The 20,858-nt window shown below is 37.9% G+C and overlaps 1 protein-coding gene across 4 annotated transcripts in view; it reads left to right on the forward strand.

Annotated features, from left to right (window-relative positions):
* Nucleotides 1-20,858, forward strand: part of ABCC4 (ATP binding cassette subfamily C member 4 (PEL blood group)) — a 142,078-nt gene that overhangs the window by 72,805 nt on the left and 48,415 nt on the right. For 3 of the 4 annotated variants that reach the window (XM_071430971.1, XM_071430973.1, XM_071430972.1), the window contains exon 20: nucleotides 4,598-4,677. In XM_071430971.1, coding sequence (XP_071287072.1) covers nucleotides 4,598-4,677 — 80 coding nt within the window. Of the gene's footprint in view, nucleotides 1-4,597; nucleotides 4,678-8,760; nucleotides 8,862-20,858 lie in introns of those variants that run through there. The other variant, XM_071430974.1, reaches the window with a different exon arrangement.

The raw sequence follows: 20,858 nt of genomic DNA on the forward strand, positions 1-20,858 counted from the left end.
GGTATTTCAGTGAATGCCCTGGCCAACAAAGTACACTAGAAGTGCCAAATACATTTAGAAATAATGTACTCTTGCTCTTAGGGTCGTTGGAATTCAGGTTGCACAACATTGAATACTGTAGATGGCATTTGGCTATTCCAGTGGAGGATCCTAGTTTCTTGTTTAAAAAAAAATCCTTTTCTGGTGTTTACATCTTGAGTGTTGATTCAGTTTGGATTATATTTCTTTCATGATAAAGTATGTATAAACATTTTTAAAAGGTGTGGCACAGTCAAGTATTTTCATTATTTGTGTGATAGGTTTGAACATCTATTCCAAAGTATCAGTAGGCACCTGCAGAAGCAAAAGTGGGTTTGTAGCACCTGAACACATTCCGATTCGTGCAATTAAAGCAGTTTACAGAGCAAGGAAGAAAAGAATATCACATACTGAGGTTTGATGTCTTTTTCACAGAGTACAAAAGAGTTTTGATTCTTTCACTTCAAGTTTAGCCTAACTATTGTGTAGGGGAGGAGGTTTAATGAATCATTGTTTAACTTTGATACTGCCAAGTATTTGACCATTAAATAGTCTGAAATGTGTACATAGCACTTTGGTGACAGACCCTTATTTAACAGTGATTAATTGGCATTGAATAGTTATTTAATTACTTCGGAAGAAATCTAACAACAGTGTGTGTTCTGATTAAGTTATTTGATGTAAAAACAAACATAAGACTGCTGAAGAGAGCACGTCCCGTTTTGCAGCTTGCTACTCACACTACACACTGCATGGAAGCCTGAGTGATTGAAGTAGCAGATACTATTCACCAGTTTGGATGCTGTTGTAACATTGGCATACTTAAGCCTTGATTTCTTAAAAGACTTTTTTTCTTTGTGGTTTGGTGAAATTTGACTTAGAAGTTTTAGATGTAGTATTTTCTTTTTGCTTTTGTAGCCCCTCACTGGGATAAGTAAAGGATGTAGGTATTAAAGGAGCTTAAATTTTTTTGTGAAATGGATATACTAGACTGATATAAGAATTATTGTTTCTTGGCATGTATATCTCAGAGATGCTTACTTAAGGAGTTTGGGGTTTTTTGGAAATATGAACTATGGTGTCAAGTTTATGTTGATAGTCTGTAAGATTAGGAGAGAAGAATTTAGAAGTTTTGGAGAGAAAACATAATTTCTGGGGTGTGGGGGCAGGTAAGTTGTGCAGCTTCTGCCCTTCTTGAATAGCAGGTGCAACAGTTTCCATAGTCTGAAGAAGCATTCTCAAAAGTTAAGTTTGCACATTCTGGAAGAATCTGTAGTCATAACTGTAAGCATTTTGAGTCCTGACTCCAAATAGGTACTTTAACTTTTAAATCTGGAATGTTTTCTCTAGCATGCTTAATTATGCATAAGCAAGTCACTGATTTACTGTGCTTCCAGTAAGTGGGAATAGTTGTTTCTTCATACCTTGTGAAATAGACCTCTTGTACTAGTAGACGTCCTTATAAATGAAGCAATTGCTTTGAATGCAATGCTGTAATGGCTGTGGGGCATCTTGTGGATAATTCCAAAGCATAACACTTCTGCTTGAAGGTGCATTGCTGTCCCTGCCACATGGTGAAGGAACTTGCTTTAGTGAGTTACTGCACCTTCCTTCTGTGTAGGACATACTGTATAAAATGCAAGTTCAGTTACATCCGTGTGAACAGGATCTGAAGTGCATCTCCAGACTTGTATTTTCTCTTCTTCTGTCTCTGAGGTAGTAGAATTGAAAAACACCAGTGACAAAAATAAAGCTAAGGCTTGTGGGTTTGTCACTTGCCTTTAGCTGTAGAAAAGCATTAATGGTCACCAGATAAACAGTACAGGAGGGAGATACTGACCTCTTAGCAATAAGCAAAATATTTTCCTGGTCCTTAATGACTTTACGTGTCATTTTCCAGAATTTCTATGGGCAGACACTAAATAGACTAATTTTTCAGTAATTAGAGAATTCAAAAACAGTGAAGCTCTGCTGTCAGAGATTCACTTTATTGTTTATTTGGGAAGCAACTGATTCATGTTGCCGCTGTTTAATTGTTGTATTAGGTGGACTGTGAAAAGTTCCAGTTTTCAAGGTTTGTCTTTTTCATATACCCTTTCTTTTGCTCACTCAAATTTTAGTCAGTGTCATTTTACAGAATTGCTGTATTTACATTTTAAAGAGGATTAGGCAGATTAAAAGATGTTTTCATGTTTTATTGATAACATCAGATTAATTTCCACTTTCCTAGTGGCAGCTCACAGAACTGTCAAAACAGAGGCTGTAGAAACATTGTTATACTTAACAATTCCATAAGGCAGATGCAAAAAAATGCAGTTTTGGCAATTAGCAGCATGATTACCTCTGGGAACTGGAGTGGTTGGTGGTAACATGGAAGAGCCAGTGAAACCAGGGATTGCTGGGGACAGCCTGGCTGAGCTGAGTTTTCTGTCATGACCACGTTGCTCAGAGAACTTCACAGGAAGGGGAGGAGAGCCACAGTCACTCTAAATGTGCAGGCATTGCTCCATGGCTGGAGGTGCCAGCAAGGGGCTGACCTTGCTGTGGCCGTGGAGAGGAGCCAGCCTGAGTGACCCTGCTGCCTCCTGGCAGTGACACCTGGGGTGGCCTTTGTGCAATGGCTTCTTATATAAGTCTGAAACCACTACAAGTAAAACTTACTTGGGGTTTAAAGGCAAAAAGGTGATTCTTAGGCTGAATTAAGGTGTGGTTTGCTCGCTATGGGAATAATCCTTTGCCCTTGTGTGCAGCTCCTCATTGGTGGGTCTCACAGCTTTTCATGGAGGGGCTTAGCACTGTCACCTCTCCTTGCTGTGCTCCTTGCTCTGTAAAATAAAGTGAAGTCACTCAGAAGACAAGTGACAAAGCTGTGAACAGATTTCTAATACCCTGAGCCCAATCTGTTATTCCACCTAGTTTTCCTTATCTGCCCTTCCTGGACATGCAGCTAAGGAAGCCTCTATCAACAGGAAGCATTTAACCTCTTCAAATGATTTTCTTTTTGCCAGTGAAGACTTGGTTCATTTGAAAATAACCTAGAATGTGATATTTAAGGATATTAAGAAGCCTTAGTGACAGCGTGCATGCAGCATGTGCTTGATCACTCTTCTGTGACCAGTCTCCATGAGAGAAAATCATGCAAAAAGAAAGTTGTTTTTTTTTTTAGTTGCCTTGGATTTTCTTCTGATGTATCTACCCTGATACAAATAAAAGGGAACATCCCCACATGCTATTCCTAGTAGAAAAAGATGAAAGAGATTTTTCTGAGTCTTGTGCTGCTGTACACCCTTCCTCTCTGTGTGCAAAGCCTAAAAACAGGATGAATTCAGCTGTTGGCTGCCTGAAGTAACTGCCTTGGGTAGAGAAGTATTGCAGAACAAGCTCTTTGCCACCAGTGTCTCTCTTCAGAGTCATGTCCCAGACCTGAGGAGAGGATGTTTTCTGTATTGTTTGGTGTGGAACAGAAATTCCCTTAAAAAAGAAATGAATGAAAAAGAGCTGTGAGCAGAGAATTAGCATGATGGTTGCTACAGAAGTTCCTTCAGTATCTCTTATCTCTAAATTACGTTGCCAGGGCACTGTGTGGAAACTTTAAACTTGCTTTCAGTTTAATGAGCTCCTTTGAAAGGAGAAAAAAAAAGTCTTTTGTTGCCAGTGCAGTGAATATGTTTGTACCAGTTAAAAGTATAATTGAATCAAGATATATGCAGATAACAAAGCAATGTGAATGCATGTATGGGCATCACACACCTTAGAAATAGCCAGATTCCCACCCCTGGTTTCGTTTCTTTCCTGGTGAGTAGAGATACTGATTAATAGAGAAAGATACTAATCCACTTATGGGTGGCAGCTCTGTGACTTTAATTATGAAAGAAGTCTTGATATAACTGACTTTTTTCAGTCAAGTAGAACTTGGGAAAATAGAGAAATGTAAATGCTTCACTGACAGCAGATTAAAAATCGTTTTATTAGCTTTAATAAAGATCAGTATTGTCAAGGTTTTCAATAAGTATAAATGTAAGGCTGCATGAGTGCAAATCTATCTCAGATTTTATTTTAGAAACGCCTGCAATTTGAATCCATGTATAATGCTGAGGGGTGAGAACAGAAATGCTAAAAAAGATCAGTTAGATCAGCTATGATCTATCTGAGACATGCATGCACTAGTGAGTTTCAGTCAAGGATAGAAGCAGATTCCAGCTGGTGCTTGATGAAACTTGCATTAAGTTGTCTGACCTGTAAACCTTTACCTGCCTGTGTTAAGCATATAAAGCATGTGTGTTTCACCTGTTAAATTTTGTTGAAATATTATCTTCAAAGCCCATTTATTTTTTTTTTTCTATCTGTTTAAGTGAAGATTTTATATTTGGGTAGAAGGCATTTGTAAAAAAATTCTTCTTCTTCAAAATATATTGCAGTGGTTTTAGGAGACTCCCTTCATGGGGGTTTCCAAAATTGTCTTTTTATTTTTGAAGTCCAGCTGTTTCCTTTTAATTGTTTTTGAAGTGGTAAAATATGGATCTTTTCAGGAATTATATTTACTTCCCTTTTGTTTTTCTTCTCAACCCTGTTTCTGTAGGAAGAATCTTAAATCGTTTCTCCAAAGATATTGGCCACTTGGATGACTTGCTTCCATTGACCTTCTTGGACTTTGTGCAGGTAATTCAGTTGCTGCTGTCAGAGACTTCTGCACTGCATTCTGCATTTAGATTCCTGTATGCTTTGCTGAAGATCAGCTATTTGTCACAGATGTAGCTGAGTCGAAGGAAAGTACTTGTTTGTGAAAGAAAGGTGCGGTTGAAATTTAACGTGTCAGTAAAAAGCTAACATGAGTAATAACTGCTAGGTAGGAGTGGCTATACACAGCTTGCTATTATGTCAAGATTTCAGCTCATAGCAGCTACATGCTTGGTAAATTGCTCCTGATTTGCCTCCAAGCAATCTGGCAAGCTTATTGCTGTTATAAGAAATATGTCCATAGTAAAGAAACAATCAGCTCACATGAAAAGATAGCACAGATTAACCTAATTACATGTCTACTTCCACAAAGAATCAAATGCTTACCACACCATTTCGGATTAAAATAGGTGTGGCTATTTACAAAGAAAAGATTAGTAGTAATAGGGTGAATATAATAGCCTTAATAGGAACAAGTGAAATAAGTTGCTGCAGAAAAGAAAGATGGACAAAGCACTGAGATTTTGATAATGATGAAATGATAAAGGATTATATATGACATCAAGGTAATTTTTTCTGTTGCAGTTGCTATTAATCTTTCTCGTAAAAAATTGCAGGAGGATAAATCTGAAAAAGAGCGATCGTACTGTATGAAAATAACATGAATCACAGAATACACAGAATTGTGGAGGCTAGATAAAAAAAGACTTAGTGGATTATCTGGATCCACTTAGTGGATCACACCTGTCATGCTGAGGTCAGGAATGTTTCTTAAGGTGCTATTGCTAGCTTTGCTTCGTCTCTTAAAGATAACTTATTCAGGATATAAACCCTGTTTTGACTTATTTAAAAATTAACCAAAGACATTTCAGGTTGAACAGTTTAATCATACTGTTCTTGTTGAACTCTTGAAAATAGGAAAAAAATTATTCCGAGGAGTAGAAACACCTACTAAGATAAAGTGTTTTTTGTAGTTTAATGAAGTAGCTGAAATTGAGGTGTATGTTTTATTTTTCAGATTTTTACAGTGCCACTTCAAAGTGTCATTTTGGGGAAGAAGGGAACCGTGGTGTATTTTACCTATCAATTACAGTAATTGGGGTTTTTTTGTGAGTTAGGGAGTTGCTTACATTGAATATTAGGATTTTTAATTCATGGCCTCTTAATTTAATTTTAATTAATTTAAATTCTTGAAAGTGCAATGTGTTTTTTTCTATAAAAACAATTAATTTTTTGCTGTTTGTACAGATTCTAGGTCTTCTTCATTCTCATTAACTGTCCTATTAGACAGAATATCTTTATTTCAGCTGGCTTGAAACTATACGTATGTGCCTTTCTTTTTGACTGGAAGTTCAGTTTGTCCTGCAGTCCTTATCCTCTTCTCTTAGCATACGGTTTGCATCCACAAAGTCAAACCCATCTGTCCTGCCCAGTGTGCTGCTTGTCCATTGGGCCAGAGGGGTTTATATGTGCATCAGTGTGTCCCCTTTACAGCAGACTGCACTGTGTGTGTGTTCACACTGTGTACTGCTCATGGCCAGAGCATCCTCTGGGTCCTGTGATCCTGAGATAAAATGATTAACCATTTTCTTTAGTTGTGTGCATTTACAATAATAATGTGAGGGTTGTGCTGCAAGACAACATGGTGGTTTTATAGCAAGAAACTGAGTGGGTGTTTTGCGCGCCCTGGCATGTGGTTTAAAGGCATGTGGGGTTGTCTGAGGATGCAGAATTTGCTGGGAAAATGTTACAGAAGTCTGCAAAAGCAGAGGGAGCCACAATTGGTGTGATCTTGTCCATACTTCCTTTTGGGAGCAGACCCTGAAGCAAACTGTCTTGAGAATTGCAGTGTCTTACTTTTGACAGAACAAACTGATCTGCTTCAAAAGAAGGCTGAGAGAGTGTCTACCCTGTGTGCATGGCACATGGTACAGAGTGTACAGAGAGAAACATCTACCAGCACACTGGAAAACCTAGTCAGTGACCAGTGTATAGATCCTTCAGGCAGTGTGTGCTTTCCAAAACTGAACTGGTCTGGAATGAAAGAGCGAAGACTGCTTCTCTAGATGTGATTGTTTTCTTCTTTCAAGCTCCTACTGTAAACCACATTTGGTAAACATTTTCCTTCATCTTGATTAATTTATATGGCTTTTTTTTTTTTAATTGGCTATTGAATTATTTTTCAAATTCTGGAGTTTGTTTTTTTAAGTGAAAAGTTTCTGCTTTCCAAAAAACAAAGTAGATTTTACAAGTCCAGTAGAGTATTAAAAAGACACTGTGGTTCAAAGCTTGCCTTCTCTATTTGGCATCAGAAAAGAAAATTTAGGATCTTAGTGTTGATTAATAATGCACTGCTATCCATAAGAAAAAAACACTTTCTTCTTGGCAGGTTTTCTAAAACTTACTCTTCTTGATCAGCAGGCTTCTTGCTTAGTGGTTGCTTTTGAAATTCAAGAGCAAATATGTATTTATTTCTGATGAAGCAGAGATTTTTACAAAAGATAAATGCTATCAATAATGATAGAGCTCTTTTGTCACTTGTTTTGTTTGCAGGTGTCTTTTATAACACTTCTTATAATCCCTTCAGGAAGAAATATTTTCTCCTTTCTAAAAACAGTATTAGCTGGATATAAAAGCCCTGATCCCAGCCATTATTGTTGATTCTTTGAGAGACATTTCCCAACATTCATTGTTTAAATGGTTGTCAGGAGGAATCAAGTGAAACTTAATAAACAATGCAGTAACTGGTTCATCTTACTTTGTGTGTAGAAGCTTTTCTTGAGCGGATTTGCATTGAAGAAGTGGTCGTTTTTCAGAGTTATTGCTGGGATCATTGTGGAGCATTCCACCCTTTTACTGTATTGGCAAGTGAGTGTGTAATTTCAGCACAAATAAATACAATGTGATTGGACACTCAAAAGCTACAGCATGAGCCAGTTTAAATACCGATAAATAAACAATTAAATGCCACCTTCTAGTTTCAATATTTTTGTCATTACACAAAATACAGATGTTTAAGCAATGGTAAAAATTGATAATATTCTTTTTGGAGTAGGTAATAAGATTTATACACTACACTACAGCCATAATGAGCATTATTAGTCTAGACAGCTGAACTGGATGAAAATTAATTCTTTGAACAGAAAGAATTTAATTTTTTACATCTTCCATTGAGTTACGTAGAATAAAGACTCTCTTCAAGACAGTGGATAGTCTCTGTACACTTTGTGGTTAATGCAAAGTTGAAAGGTATGTGGCAAGCACAAAAATGCATCATGAACCTTGTGTTTTCTTTTGAAAATCTGATTAGATTTTACAAAACCATGGCTTTGCAATATCTCCCAAAGTAGCTACTCACATTGCATTTAAAATTTTCTGCCATATTTTCATCGTTTGGTTTGAAGTGCACCAAAGACACCTGTCTTGAGAGGTTGAAGGGAAGAGAAGCAGTCCTCACGGGAAGGCAATAATTTTTTTCTTCTTATGAATTTTAACAACATATGAGGCATCTCATGTTAGTGCAGCTGACTGTGTTTTGTGGAAATTACTGCTGTATCCACAAGGTTTATGAATTAAAAATAAGTCTCTTTTATGAGAACATGTTTATGGCTATGTTTGACTACATGGCTGGAACAGAACGCTGTGGGTAGATGTGAATTAGAAAAATTGAGAAGAAACCAAAGTTAAAGTTAGGTGTTTCAGCTAAAATATCTTTAATGGTACAGTTAGAGTCCAGGCTGAAGCTCATTTAAGTAAAAAAAAAAACCTTAAAAATCTGCAGTCTAAGTCTGAGTCTTACCCTCTGTAATGAATTCTGGATGAACATAAGGTTCTGTACCAATTCTCCTAGAAAAGTAAACTAGAAAGCAATGCTATGTTCAGTATGACACTTGTTATTTCTATTAATATGGCATTAAATTTGTTTGTAAAATCAAGTAGTAATCAATGTTTGTAGGTTGACTAAGATAGTCAAAAAGCTGAATTAACTTGTTTGGTGAAGATGGTGGGGTTTTGTCTTTTTTTTTGGTGAGCTTACATATTTTTAATTATTGTTATCCTCTTTAGCCTCTGTCTGCATCTTGTTCTCTGAACGAGAGAATCTCTCGTTTCTTAACTGGAGTTACGTGGTTTTGGCAGCTCCTCTCCAGCTAAGTTATCTCATCAGGTAAAGGACAACTTGTGTGAAGGTCATTACAGTGCTTTAAAACTTTCTAAGAGGATTGAAACACCTACTTTATTTAGATATAAATGTTCTGCCTTAACCTCTGTGTGAGTGTGAGGTTCTGTGGATGTGGACTCCACTGGTAGGTGCGGGGTCTGTAGTGTAAAATCGTAGACTCACAGGATGCTTTGGGTTGGAGAGGAGCTCAAAGACCATCCAGTTCCAAACCCCCTGCCAGGGACAGGGACACCTTTTACTAGAGCAGACTGCTCAAAGCCTCATCCAACCTGGCCTTGAACACTTCCAAGGATGGGGCATCCGCAGCTTCTCTGGGCAACGTTTAGCTCAATGCAGCACTAATAAAACACAATGCACTAATTGGGGAAAAAGTCAGCCAAGAAATAGAATACAGTTTTGAGGAGGTATTAGGAATTGAAATTAATGATGGGGTATTAGGAGTTGAGAATCCAATATATTTAATAGTGGTTTATGCACATTAGCCCAGATATTCCTAAGTGACCAATATTCTGGATGCTGTTGTTTTGAGACCTCATCAAAGGCTGAATCATATTCTGGCTCAAGATAGATCTGCAGAGGCTTAATATCTTTAAACTCTGATCTCAGACTTTGCCAGATGAGTACCCAAACTGATAAACTACTGCTTGGAAATTATGTCTGTAAACTGATTGAGTACATAGGACAGTGAAATATATTTTGGACTTCCTGTTGGTTTTGTAAATTATTCTGGTAAATTTTAAAGGGATGATTTTCTCTGTAGTTTCTTGCCCTTGTAATTTTTCAGTGATCTTATTACTTGTTAACAGAGTTGATTTTCTGCTTTAGTTTCAAGTGAATTTGAGTAATTAATGTGATGGCCCCTTCATTTTGATTTCTTACCCTATGTTAGATTGAGGGGAGGGGTAAAAAAAATCATGATCTGTTTTGTTTCTGGAGAACACTGTGAACATGTGAACTATCTGCAGCTGCCCTTGAAAAAGGGCAGTGATTTATTGAGGAAAACTGAATTGCAAAACCTTTTTCCTCCCCAAAATCAACAGCTTGACTGAGTTTAAATAACTGACTTTTCATATCCTTTCATCACACACAAAGACCTAATCCTGAGACTACTTGAGCCACCAATGTAGGCTGTGGCTGAGACCACCACTGAATGTGCCATTCCCTTCTCACTACACACAAAACACATTGACTGCAGCTTTATGGAGTGAAAATAGTGAAGAAAAGGAAAATGTGAAGGAGATGTCCACAGTCATTTCTTAAAAAAAAAAAAGAGAAAGGGGGGAAGAAAAAGCTGCTGCATCTGGATATTAGGAACAAAAAGTGCCTCAGACTGGAATAATAGCTTGGGTCACTTGCATTCGTATGTGCACAAGAGTGGAACTGCCGTTCCTTGTTTCAGTACCACTGACCCCTGCATTTTATTGTGTGAGGATGTCAGGGAAAGTGTGTAGAAGGAATTTGAGGATCTTTTAGTTTAACAATGACGTTGTTATTTTGTGCTTTCTGTGAGAGGTGGGATTCCTAAGGAGTTTGTTGTGTTGTTTTTTCCAGTTTAGCTGAGTTTAGTCTGTGTGCATGTGTGAGTTTTGAGAGGTATTTTTATTCATTAAAGAATAATTCTTTCTGGGTGTTTGCATGTGTGTATTCAAAATATGATCAGCAGTGTGTTGTCCCCTCAGTAGTGGGATCTGTGTTAAATGTCAGTATACTCTGTTGAGCCTGGTACATAGTGCAGACCTGTGAGTACCTTGGATACTTTTAGCTTCCCTTCTGCTGAATCATGGTGGTTTTGCTGTGCTGAGGTTTAGATGAAAAATAATTAAAGAAACACAAAACAGTTGCCTGGTAACACTTGACAACTGAAACCTTATGAGACTTTTTCTTGCTGTACCTTCCCAAGATGCATATTAAGGGCATCTCGCTATTGCACAATGAAAGACCTAAGAAAAAAGTAATAGGGGTAAATATTTTTTCATTGGTAACTTTTGAGGTCTAGTTTCACAAAAGGTTAAAATTATCATTGCAATAAAATCCTAATTTTTGCTGTGATCATGCAGTATTTGCATGTGCTTTCAGTTTTGGTCTTTTTTTTTTAATTAACCTTACTGTCTCGTTAAAAACAAGAAAGAAAACAAATAAAAGGGATGGGAAGTAGTGGAGGAAGAGGAGACTTGGGTTGCATTTGTGTCTCCAAGACTAACACACAGAAGCTGTGAGTTTAGCACAGACACTTGTCTAAATAATGCAGTTTTTTATTGACCTTTTCTTCTCTGTCCTTGAATGTCTTGATTGTTAAATCTCAGTAGCCAATTAGTCTTGTTGATGGTGACCAGCAGTGGGAGATAATCTATGCCAAAGCTATTGCTGTTCTTTATTTTGTACCTGTCATCACATTCCTTTGAATGGAAGGGTGAGTATCTTGCATCCTACAGACTGAATATTTACTCAGATTGGTGGTGTGTGTACAGAATAAAATGTATAAAGTCTGGAGTCCCTGCTAATGGGTGAATTCCTGTTTATATATGGACCTCAGTTTTCCAGGGAAAGCTATGGTCTGTTCTCACTATAGTGGCTATGTATCCCCAGCTTAAGCCTTTGCTTCACCCCCCCCCTTTTTTTAAAAATTTTTTCTCCTATTTATGTTCATTTGTAGATTTTTTTTAAGAATAGGTATGCATGCAATTTTCCACACATTAGTGTCAAGGCAGCAGAGATCACTACTGTAACAAAGCTAATTTGTGTAGGAACATAATGTAAATGCTTAAATATTTTATGGTGTTTATTTACTTGGTATTAATAAAATTTGAAGATGCAACGCTTTATCTGACACGAGAAAGAAAGTAAAATAATACTGAAAATGTGGTGTCATTGCCTTCTTGTCCTCTTGCTTCCTTTACTGCTTTTATTGTTTTTCTTAACTCATTTCCTTTTAGTTTTTGCACTTCTGCATTTATGTGGTAAAAGTAGGTCAAAGTTTTGTACTGGGCTCCTTTCATTTTCTCATTTGTGGAATACAAGTGGTTTGAATATAGTGCTCTGAAAAATAAAGCTAGTTTTCAATTAGTAGAATTCTGTCTTTTTCTAGAGCATTGTGAGGTGCAATCTTTATCCTAATTTCTTTAACATTTGAGCAGACTGAGGTTTAATGTTACTTGTTCTTGCAGTGTTTTGATAGTTAGAACCTGTAAATACAAAATTACAGTCAGGTTTAAATAATTCCTTCTCCAAATAGGCTTCTGTGTTTTCTTTATCAGATTACTTTCTATATATTTTCAGATCACAGAAAGCACGATAGTTGTATGGCAGTCCAGTGATGTTCCTCCTGTTCTGTGTGGTTTGGAAATTTCCCCACTTTGGTTAAGGTGGAATTTGTAAAAGTTCCAGAAAGAGATTCTGTTCATTTGGGGTTGTTCATATCTGTTGGAAGGTATTTCCTCATTTGCTTTTCTTTTAATGAAAGAAAGCAAAGAAATATTCTCTAAGTATGTATGCAAGTGAACTTATTTTCTGTAGTTTTCTCCTTTTCTTTTTTGTCTTTCTTTGTGTATATACTACTGCTGTTTTTAGAGCTAGAGTGGGAATTTTTATTATTATTTTATAGGTATTTTATAGGTTATAGGTTTTTACAGGTTTGTTAGTATTTCCCTGACTTTGTAAGCACTATCACAACCTATCATATCTGTGTCTCAGACTGGTGATTAGTTTTAAGACTTCTGAAAATCATTAACATTTCTAACACTTTACAGTAGCCAGAAATATTTTAATTCTGCTGTCAGTCACAGAGTGTAACAATCCTGTTCCAAATGGTGATAAGTACAAATCTTCTAGATTGCCTTTAACTACTGATATACTATAGATAGGACAATGTCTGCTTACAAACAAATTAGGATTTCACTGTTCGGCAAAAGGATTGGAGATTTCACTTTTGATTCAAGAAGGAAGGAGAAACTTGGAGGTAATTTAAATTACTGAGCCATGTTGCTGACACTTGTGTGTGTATGTGTTAAATCATTATGTGTATTTATGCCCAAAACAAACATGTAGGACAAGGAATTATCTTTAGCAAAAATAAAGCCTTCATCTCTCAGAAATGTTCTGCCAGGGTGATGTGTGCATCTGCACAATATAAGAACTTTTTTCTTGCTGAAGCTGATACTGTGGCTACTTGGTGAACTCTGCAGCTGATTTGAAAATTCCAGATGAGTTTGTTTGTCAAAAGGTAGAGGAAAATGCAGTGTGGGCAGTTCTGTATGACAAAAGATGAGAGCTCAGGCAGTAACTGAATGTCATACATCTTTTTATTACATCTACATTAAAGGACATTTTTGTACTGTTTAAAATAAATTGATTCATTTGGATTGTACTCCTGAAATAGAAGTCTGTGTATTTAGGCTCTTTCAAGGGCTTAATAAGACCTATTCCTGCACAGTGGAAGAATAGGATGCTGAGCTATTTCATTTTCTTTCACAATCACATCCCTAAACAATTTTCTTAATGATTTTTAAAATAAGTCTAATGTTTAAATAAGCAGAGCTCTCTTACTATGAATGTCACTCGTATGCTGAAATAAAGGGCTTAGATCTGCTTATAAAACTGTTGGGTCTGGTAGCTTGTTCAGTTGTCCACCCTTCTGTCAAACTCAACATAACACTTTGAAAAACAATTTTTCAATTTTCCCACTAATAGTCTGGATTTTGGGATCAGATCAAACTTAGCTATCAGTTACTTTCGTAAGTGTGCCCTTGTTGATGGTTTGTGATAAATAAACCTTCTGAAAAACCTTCCTGATGGTTTGCTGCATATTTATAACACATAAAGGATGAGCACACACTTATGACAGTAAATGATGTTTATTCTCTGCTGAGGAATTTTCTCTTTACTCACTGGGTTCTGGACATGCACAGAGCAGCTGAACTGGCTGGTGGTGGTGGAGTGAGGCTGGCGCTGATTAGTTTAAATATGCTGAAAGCATCAGACCACTGTTCAACTTTTTGGAGATGAGTGATCACTAGATATCGTGTAGTACTGAAAAATTATGAGTCAGGAGTTTGTTTTGAACAGGCAAGTAGTATTTTACAGCCCTATCCAAGTGGCAAAGCTCTGGGGAAGTTAAGTGGAAAAATGTCAGGGACAGGTTAGAAAGCATTTTTTGCATATCTCCTGTGAAAAAGTGTGTGATCTGGAGGAAAAAGAAGGTAGTTTTATTTCTTAGGATAGCTGATGCTGTAGTCCATAATATTTTTCATAGTTTTCATTTAACTGTGGCAGAGTGGCTGTTGTGGTGTTTATGGAAATACGAGTAATTCTTAATTCCACCTAAAAATGAATACATAAGTAGTGTATTTCTAAATAGCAAGAACAACAATAAAATGCTTAAAAGCTTGTAGTTGTTGTAAGGCAGAAGAGCTGTGTTACTGAGGAATTGGTACTCTCTTTAACAGAAGAGCCCACAGTTTGAATGTAGCACAAAGCTTTTAAAGTTGTTGAAAGACCCAGAATTAACTTCTGGTGGAAGTTAGACTTGCCTGAGCAGAAAAGGTCATACAGTTGAAAATGAGGTATTCTTGAGGGGGGTGCACAGCTGCTCTGGCATTATGGCCATGAGGGACAAGAGACCTGAGGCAGGAAACTACAGGGCTCAAAGATAAAGTTTGCAAAATTGTGACATGTGAGGTGGCAGTGTCTGTGATAAGCAGAGTTTTGCTAAACATTTTAAAGAACGGCAAAAAAAGAAAAAAAAATGCATAACATGAGTGAAAAAGTGACAACATCATCATTAGCTCAGAGGAATTCCTCACAGGAAGAGTGGACAGTATTTCAGCAAGTAAATTAATGGACTAGACCATAAGAACATATCAGTGGTCTTTCTAATACAGTGGTTTTTCTCCTGCAGCAGCAATAGGAGATGCTGTTTGTGGAGGGCATGAGCTGCTTTTTGTTATCATTTCCCTGTTTAGTACCCCAGCACTCACAGTTTTGTACTCATGGTGTCAAACAGCCTAACTTTTCCCAGTCCTTCTACTATGCATTTTTTGGATTATTTTGTATTGGCCTGTAAGATCTGCCTCCTGCATCCTAATAGCCTGAAAGCAGTTGTTTTGTTTGAGGTTTTTTGTTTTCATTCTATGTGTATGTTTTCCATAATTTTCACTGAAATAACATCTGCTTTCAAAAGGGTTTTTTGAGTGGCATAAGACTAAGACAAAGATCAGTGAATCAGCTGATTCACAAAATTTTCTATTTTGTCCTTTATTCACATGTTTAGCACTTTACCAGTCTGCTGGTAAAGTGCTAAACATGTGAATAAAGGACAAAATGGAAAATACACCACTTGTAGCAGTACTAAGGAGTAAAATACCCTTTGTTGAATCAGGTGTTTTTATTTCTAAGGCTCTGTACTCAGTGGGGCTGTCTTGGGCTTATATAGCTGGGGAAACATAATGGAAATTACTCCTAAGAGGCAGGAGGGGAGCAAAAATTGTCAAGCCATTCTTCATTTTCCTTTAAAAATGTGAGTTACTCAACAGCAAGGACTGACAGAGGGGATACAAAAATGCATTTTCTGGGAATCTTAAAAGCAAGTGCAACAGCCAACAAAGTGACCACACTTTGCAATGGGGGTGGATATTGGAGGCACAAACCCTCTAAATTAATATGATTGAAAAGGGATGCTTTCTGCTACCTGAGGAATAACTCTGGGAATGTTGGGTGATGCCAGACATTTTTCTGTAGTGTTTCAGGCAGGTTCTGGCAAGAGCTGTTGAGAAAGCAAAGCATGTATGTGTGCATGTGCTACACACTGATTAATGCTGTTTCCTCAAGCTACCACGTAAAGTTGTGCTTGGCATCTGAGTTGTTTCACAGGAAGAAAAACTGTAGTTTTCTTGGTGTGAAGACCCCTGTAGTTTATGTGAATAGTTCTTATGTGTGCACTTTTTGTCCCTTGGGAAAAGAGCAATATAAGAATATAGCCAAGGCTTATTCACAGGTGAAGTGACAAACAGCACTGTTGAACAGCAAAAGCATATTAACTCTTTATATTATTCATATGGGAAAATCACAGTAAAGTTATAACTAACTCCTGTGACTTCAGGAAGACCTCTCACTTTTCTACAGATCCTCATTGCAAAGTTGTGGCTTGCTGCCCAAATCACTGAGAACACTTCTGTGCAGATGTGCTTAGGAGGCACAGGGAGCACTTCAGAAAATCGAAGATCCTGTTCAAGATTCTGCTGCTTATAGATACAGAAATATATTGTCCACAGCCATTTACAAGAATGGCTATTGGCACTGTCATTTTGTGTATGACAGTATTGGTTTCCCTGTATAGCGGGTATGAGCAGGAGCTGCATGCTTAAGTAGAGGCTGCAGCTTTGGCTCTGATAAAAGCCAAAGCTACAGCCATGGAAAATCTGTATTAGCTGGAAGTAACTTACTACCATGGCCTAAGATCCCTGGCAAAAGAACTTCTTACATGATAGAAGATAGTTTATTTTTAGAAAGAAGATAACCTCTATATGTTGTAGGAATATAGTGCAAGTTTATTTTTAGAAAGAAGATAACCTCTATATGTTGTAGGAATATAGTGCAGAGTTTTAAGGGATGAGTGTTTCAAGTGTCTGTCAGAATCACCAAGTCCAGAGCTTGGTTATGTGTCTGTTTCTAAAGCATGGTATCTGGAAGTCTCAGAAAACATATGGACTCTGATTTCTGAAAACTGCTGTGACAGTCAAGTTCTGCATGAGACAGTTAAGCCTCTTGGCCCAAGGTGCCCAGAGAACCTATTTCTTATTTCTTGTAGGGTAAGAGTTTACTGATGATAGGATACTGTTTGAACATGAGAGTAGTGGTGGTGGTGGTGCCAATGAATTAAAGAAAACCCCCTTTTTATTATAAGGTCACTAGTTAAAGAACAATTGCACACAGTTTGCTGTGACCTCAAACAAATATTAAGGCTTCTCAGTTAATGACAAAATGCATGCCAAGTCAAATGAATGAGCATGTTGGTGGCATAGAAAACATTTGCCCTGAGGAGCTCAGTATATGCTTGTTCACTTGGAAAAACAGCGATCCAGAAGGATTGTCTTGTAGAGACGAGAACAAATAGGAGGTGCTAGCATTAAGGATGTGATTGGAAATTTTAAATACATTTCTGGCAGATGTATTCAGCCTATTTGCAGTGACATTGATTTAGTTCAGTAACCCCTTGTTGACTAATTGCAAATAGCAGGATTGAGAGAAGATGAGAACATCTTGCAGGACATAAGATGAACTTGCTCTTTTTGGAGCTTTTAGAGCTGGCAGTATTTAGTTCTTATGTTCTTCATTCAATTTATCTGAAATTATAATTTTCATTTCTTATCCAGCTGTGTCTTTTTTCCCCCTTTCAGTGCATTGGTTGTCATAGTCTTTAAATTCCTTATTTTCTTGAGGATGCACATTTTCCTAAAGCTGAATTAACACTGATTGAGTGCTGTCATTCCTGTCAAAGATTGCTGTCCTTGGTTCCTTTAGAAAAGGACATTGTCAGAGGTGCCACTTAAATATTGTATATCCCATGTGTTCTCCTGTACTCATAAATCTTCATTGCATTTTTGCTGAAGATGGATGTGTTCCTGACAGTTTGATGCAAGCAATAGTATAAACAACTATATATACTTATTTTTAACCTGTTCCAAAAGAAAACCCATAAATTTTATTTAAAAAGTAGTTTGAAGACAAGACTGCTCACCTCAACTCAGCTGCTTTAAGTGAGTAAAACGAAGTAGAATTGTTTAGGTGCTAGTTTTTCTTTGGATGTTTTCTGTGGCTTTTTGTAATAAAGGGGAAAAATGCAGAAAATCTACACTGTGGTTCTGGGTGGAGCTGGCTTGAGTAGAGTGTTTATCACTCTGATCTTCTCATTGCAATGTCATCTTCCCAGGGAAACTTGTCTTCTGGTGTCCCAGTGTAACCAGCCACCTGTGCAGTTTTTCTTTAACAGAGATGCAGGTCAGTCAGTCCAGACAGTCTGGTTTGAAAAAGTCTGTTTGAAGGGAAAAAAAAAGCATTCAAGGATAAAGAAAATGTCAGAACTGGATTAAGGATTGATTGTACATGAAGTTATTTGGCAGAGTCAACAAGGAAATAAGTTCTGTCAGGGGTAGGGGAGAAGGAGGAGAAAAGGTGATGCCAAGCAAGTATGAACAGAGTGGGGTTTTGTAGTTTCTTGACATGGCTTTACTTCAGACAGCACAGTCTGACTGAGAGTGCCTAAAGTTAATGCAGTGAAGGTTCAAACTGAAGTTGAGGACATGTGCCTTTGCTATTATTAAATTAGTATGGCTTTGTGGCAGTGTCGTGGGCTAATAGAATCCTTGGGAGTGTATATTGGGGCCCAGGGAGTAGTATCTGAGAATTGGGGCTGAGTAGGTGTACTTGGCTTCTGCTTAAGTATTGGTAAAAACAATCCTGGATTGCTGCAGTTCTTGTATGGGATTTGACTGTAGATTCTGTCATCAAAATTTAGCCTTGATGGGCTTCAGATGTTTACTTTTTTGTAGTCAGAGGGCATCAAGTAAATACAGTTAGTGGATTGTAGCAAAATACTAAACCATAGGGTCATTAGGTATGCACTTAAAGGTTAGAAGAAGTTACTACCATCCTTGGACATGTTTAAAAGATGCACAGACCATGCTTAAGGACATGGTGTAGTAGGGGACTTGGTAGTGCTGCATTAAGGATTGGACTCTTATGATCTCAGTGTCTTTTCCAGTCTAAACAATTTTACTATTCTATTCATCACTTCTAAACTGTTAAGCTGGGACAGGAGTTTCACTATATAAGCCACATCTGGACTCCCACAAAGAGGTTTCCAAGTCTTGAGTCCCATCCCCTGGGCTCCTCTCATTGATGGGAGCTCCTACCAAGTCAACAACTGCACGTCCAGAATAGTGTGGGTTCCTATGGTAGTAGGTCCTATACCATGTTTTTCTGCTCTGTAGTTGTGGTACAGAAATACCTGCTACTCCTAGATCAAGACCTGTTGGAGATAGAAGCTCCAGAATACCACTCTCAGCACCTGTAAGAATAATGGAGAAGTAGGTCATCAGATGGTGAAGGGAAAGCATGTTTCACAAGTGAACGTGCTGATCAGAGCATTCATTTCCCCAGAGGGTTATAGTTGGGTATGCCTGCTGCAGTAAAAGAGGAGATTTTTAAGGGAAAAAAAAGCCACAGTAAATGGAGTGACTGACCAAATCATGAGGGAAATCTCTCAGGACTCTTGTAAGCAAGAGGGTAACTCCCAACAGAAACAACATGTGCTTTTCTGTACTCTAGGGATAGACTGTGTGCTGGCTGTGTATGGGAGATTCATCTTTCTCCAGGGAAATAGAAGCAAGTTTGAAGGTGGACATTGGTCACTTCCATCATTTGGAAGTGATGGTGTTTTCCTGAAACTATCCAGGTCTTTTTTGTCTTGGTAGCCAGTACGTCTGTTGCCTTTTGTGCAAGGTGGCCTTGTTTCAAATACTGTGCAGATAGCTGCAAAATGTAATTCATCAGCTCCTGTGTTTTTGTCTTGGTTGCTTTTCTTCTTTTTTTTCAGTTTATCTGTTACTTTCTACACAGTCATTACATTTTGGAAGGTAAAATTAAGAAATACATTAAAAGGTGCTGGGTTTCTAGACCATATTTCTTTTATGTAGGAAAATCTTGGACTTTTGATACAACTTTCCATTGTAAGCTGATTCTTCCATGAGAAGTCTAGGTACCCAGTCCTAAGCGCTTCTTGCTGTTTGTCTCCAGAGAGGAGAGACACCAGACACTTATGTTACCATTATTGTCACCTTGCTGATTATCTTGGGTCCTGCAGCCTGCACACAGTGAAGCTGGTAGAAGCTGGGGCGGTCTCCAGCTGCAAAGGTTGGTTGTCTCTTGTGAAATTCAGGAGCTAGAACCTTTGCCTTACCTCACGCAGTGACTACATGATTACAGTCTGCAAATGGTTGTGTCTGGCTTTCAGACTACTTCATTAAGAGTTAATTTATATGCAAGTTTGGTTTTCAAAAAAAAGAACACACATGACTGATCCACCCTATCATAAATTTTTATAATGATAAGGTGGTGCAGGCTCATCTAAAATTCCTTCCAAAGGCGGTGTCAGATTTTTACTTTAGTCATCCTAACCATCTTTTCCTTCCCTGTATTTCTGCCATAGCAAGGCTTTGTTTACACGAGCTGGATCTTAATAGTTCTACTCCCACTCCCACCCCCACTGGCACTTTGCAACATATTGTAGATTATCATCACTAAACTTCAGTTTGGCTTCTTTTTTTTTATTAAGAAGCATTTGTTTTCCTCAGAATCCTTTTCCTTGAAGCAGCTCTCCTCAACATTTGACTTCAGATTTGCGGCTGATGTTACAAACGGACTGTGTACTTCAGAAACAGCTTTTTTGTGACTGTCTAGGAAGGGTTGGAGGGAGAAGGCAGCAGTTGTATTGAGCAGATTCAGGAGTGAGTTTGGAACAGGAAGGAAGGAATGGACTTCAGTCTCTGCTGATAAGGATGGAGGTGAGGGAACCTTTAGAAACTCACCAGCGTGTGGATGGCTGGCAGGCTTGGCAGAGATAATGAGCATTACTGAGAAAAACTGAGATCTAGAACAAGAGAAGATTTGTAGGAGGAATCTTTATGTCCTTTCTCCTCACCCTACGATAAAAAAGGAAATATGTTTACAGGGCTCTAAAGAATGCCAGAGAAGTAGAAGGTAGAGAAGGGCTGATGGCAGTGCTGGTGAGGAGCCCAGGGTGCTTTGTTTTGCTTTGTGCTGACACAGCCATGTGCATAATTGATCCAGGTGAAACAACGTGCACTCTCATTGCCACCTTGCCTCCTCCTGATGAAATCTAGGTAAAATGTTTGTCATCTGCTGTGTGTATCTAGAAGGTCAAACAACATGATGCTATCAACACTTTAACCTACAGATGAGCAGTGTAGTG

The sequence above is a fragment of the Agelaius tricolor genome, unplaced genomic scaffold, assembly GCF_023055355.1.
Source record: "Agelaius tricolor isolate 1412-34295 unplaced genomic scaffold, bAgeTri1.0.p SCAF_7, whole genome shotgun sequence".
In the NCBI taxonomy this organism is placed as follows: domain Eukaryota; kingdom Metazoa; phylum Chordata; class Aves; order Passeriformes; family Icteridae; genus Agelaius; species Agelaius tricolor.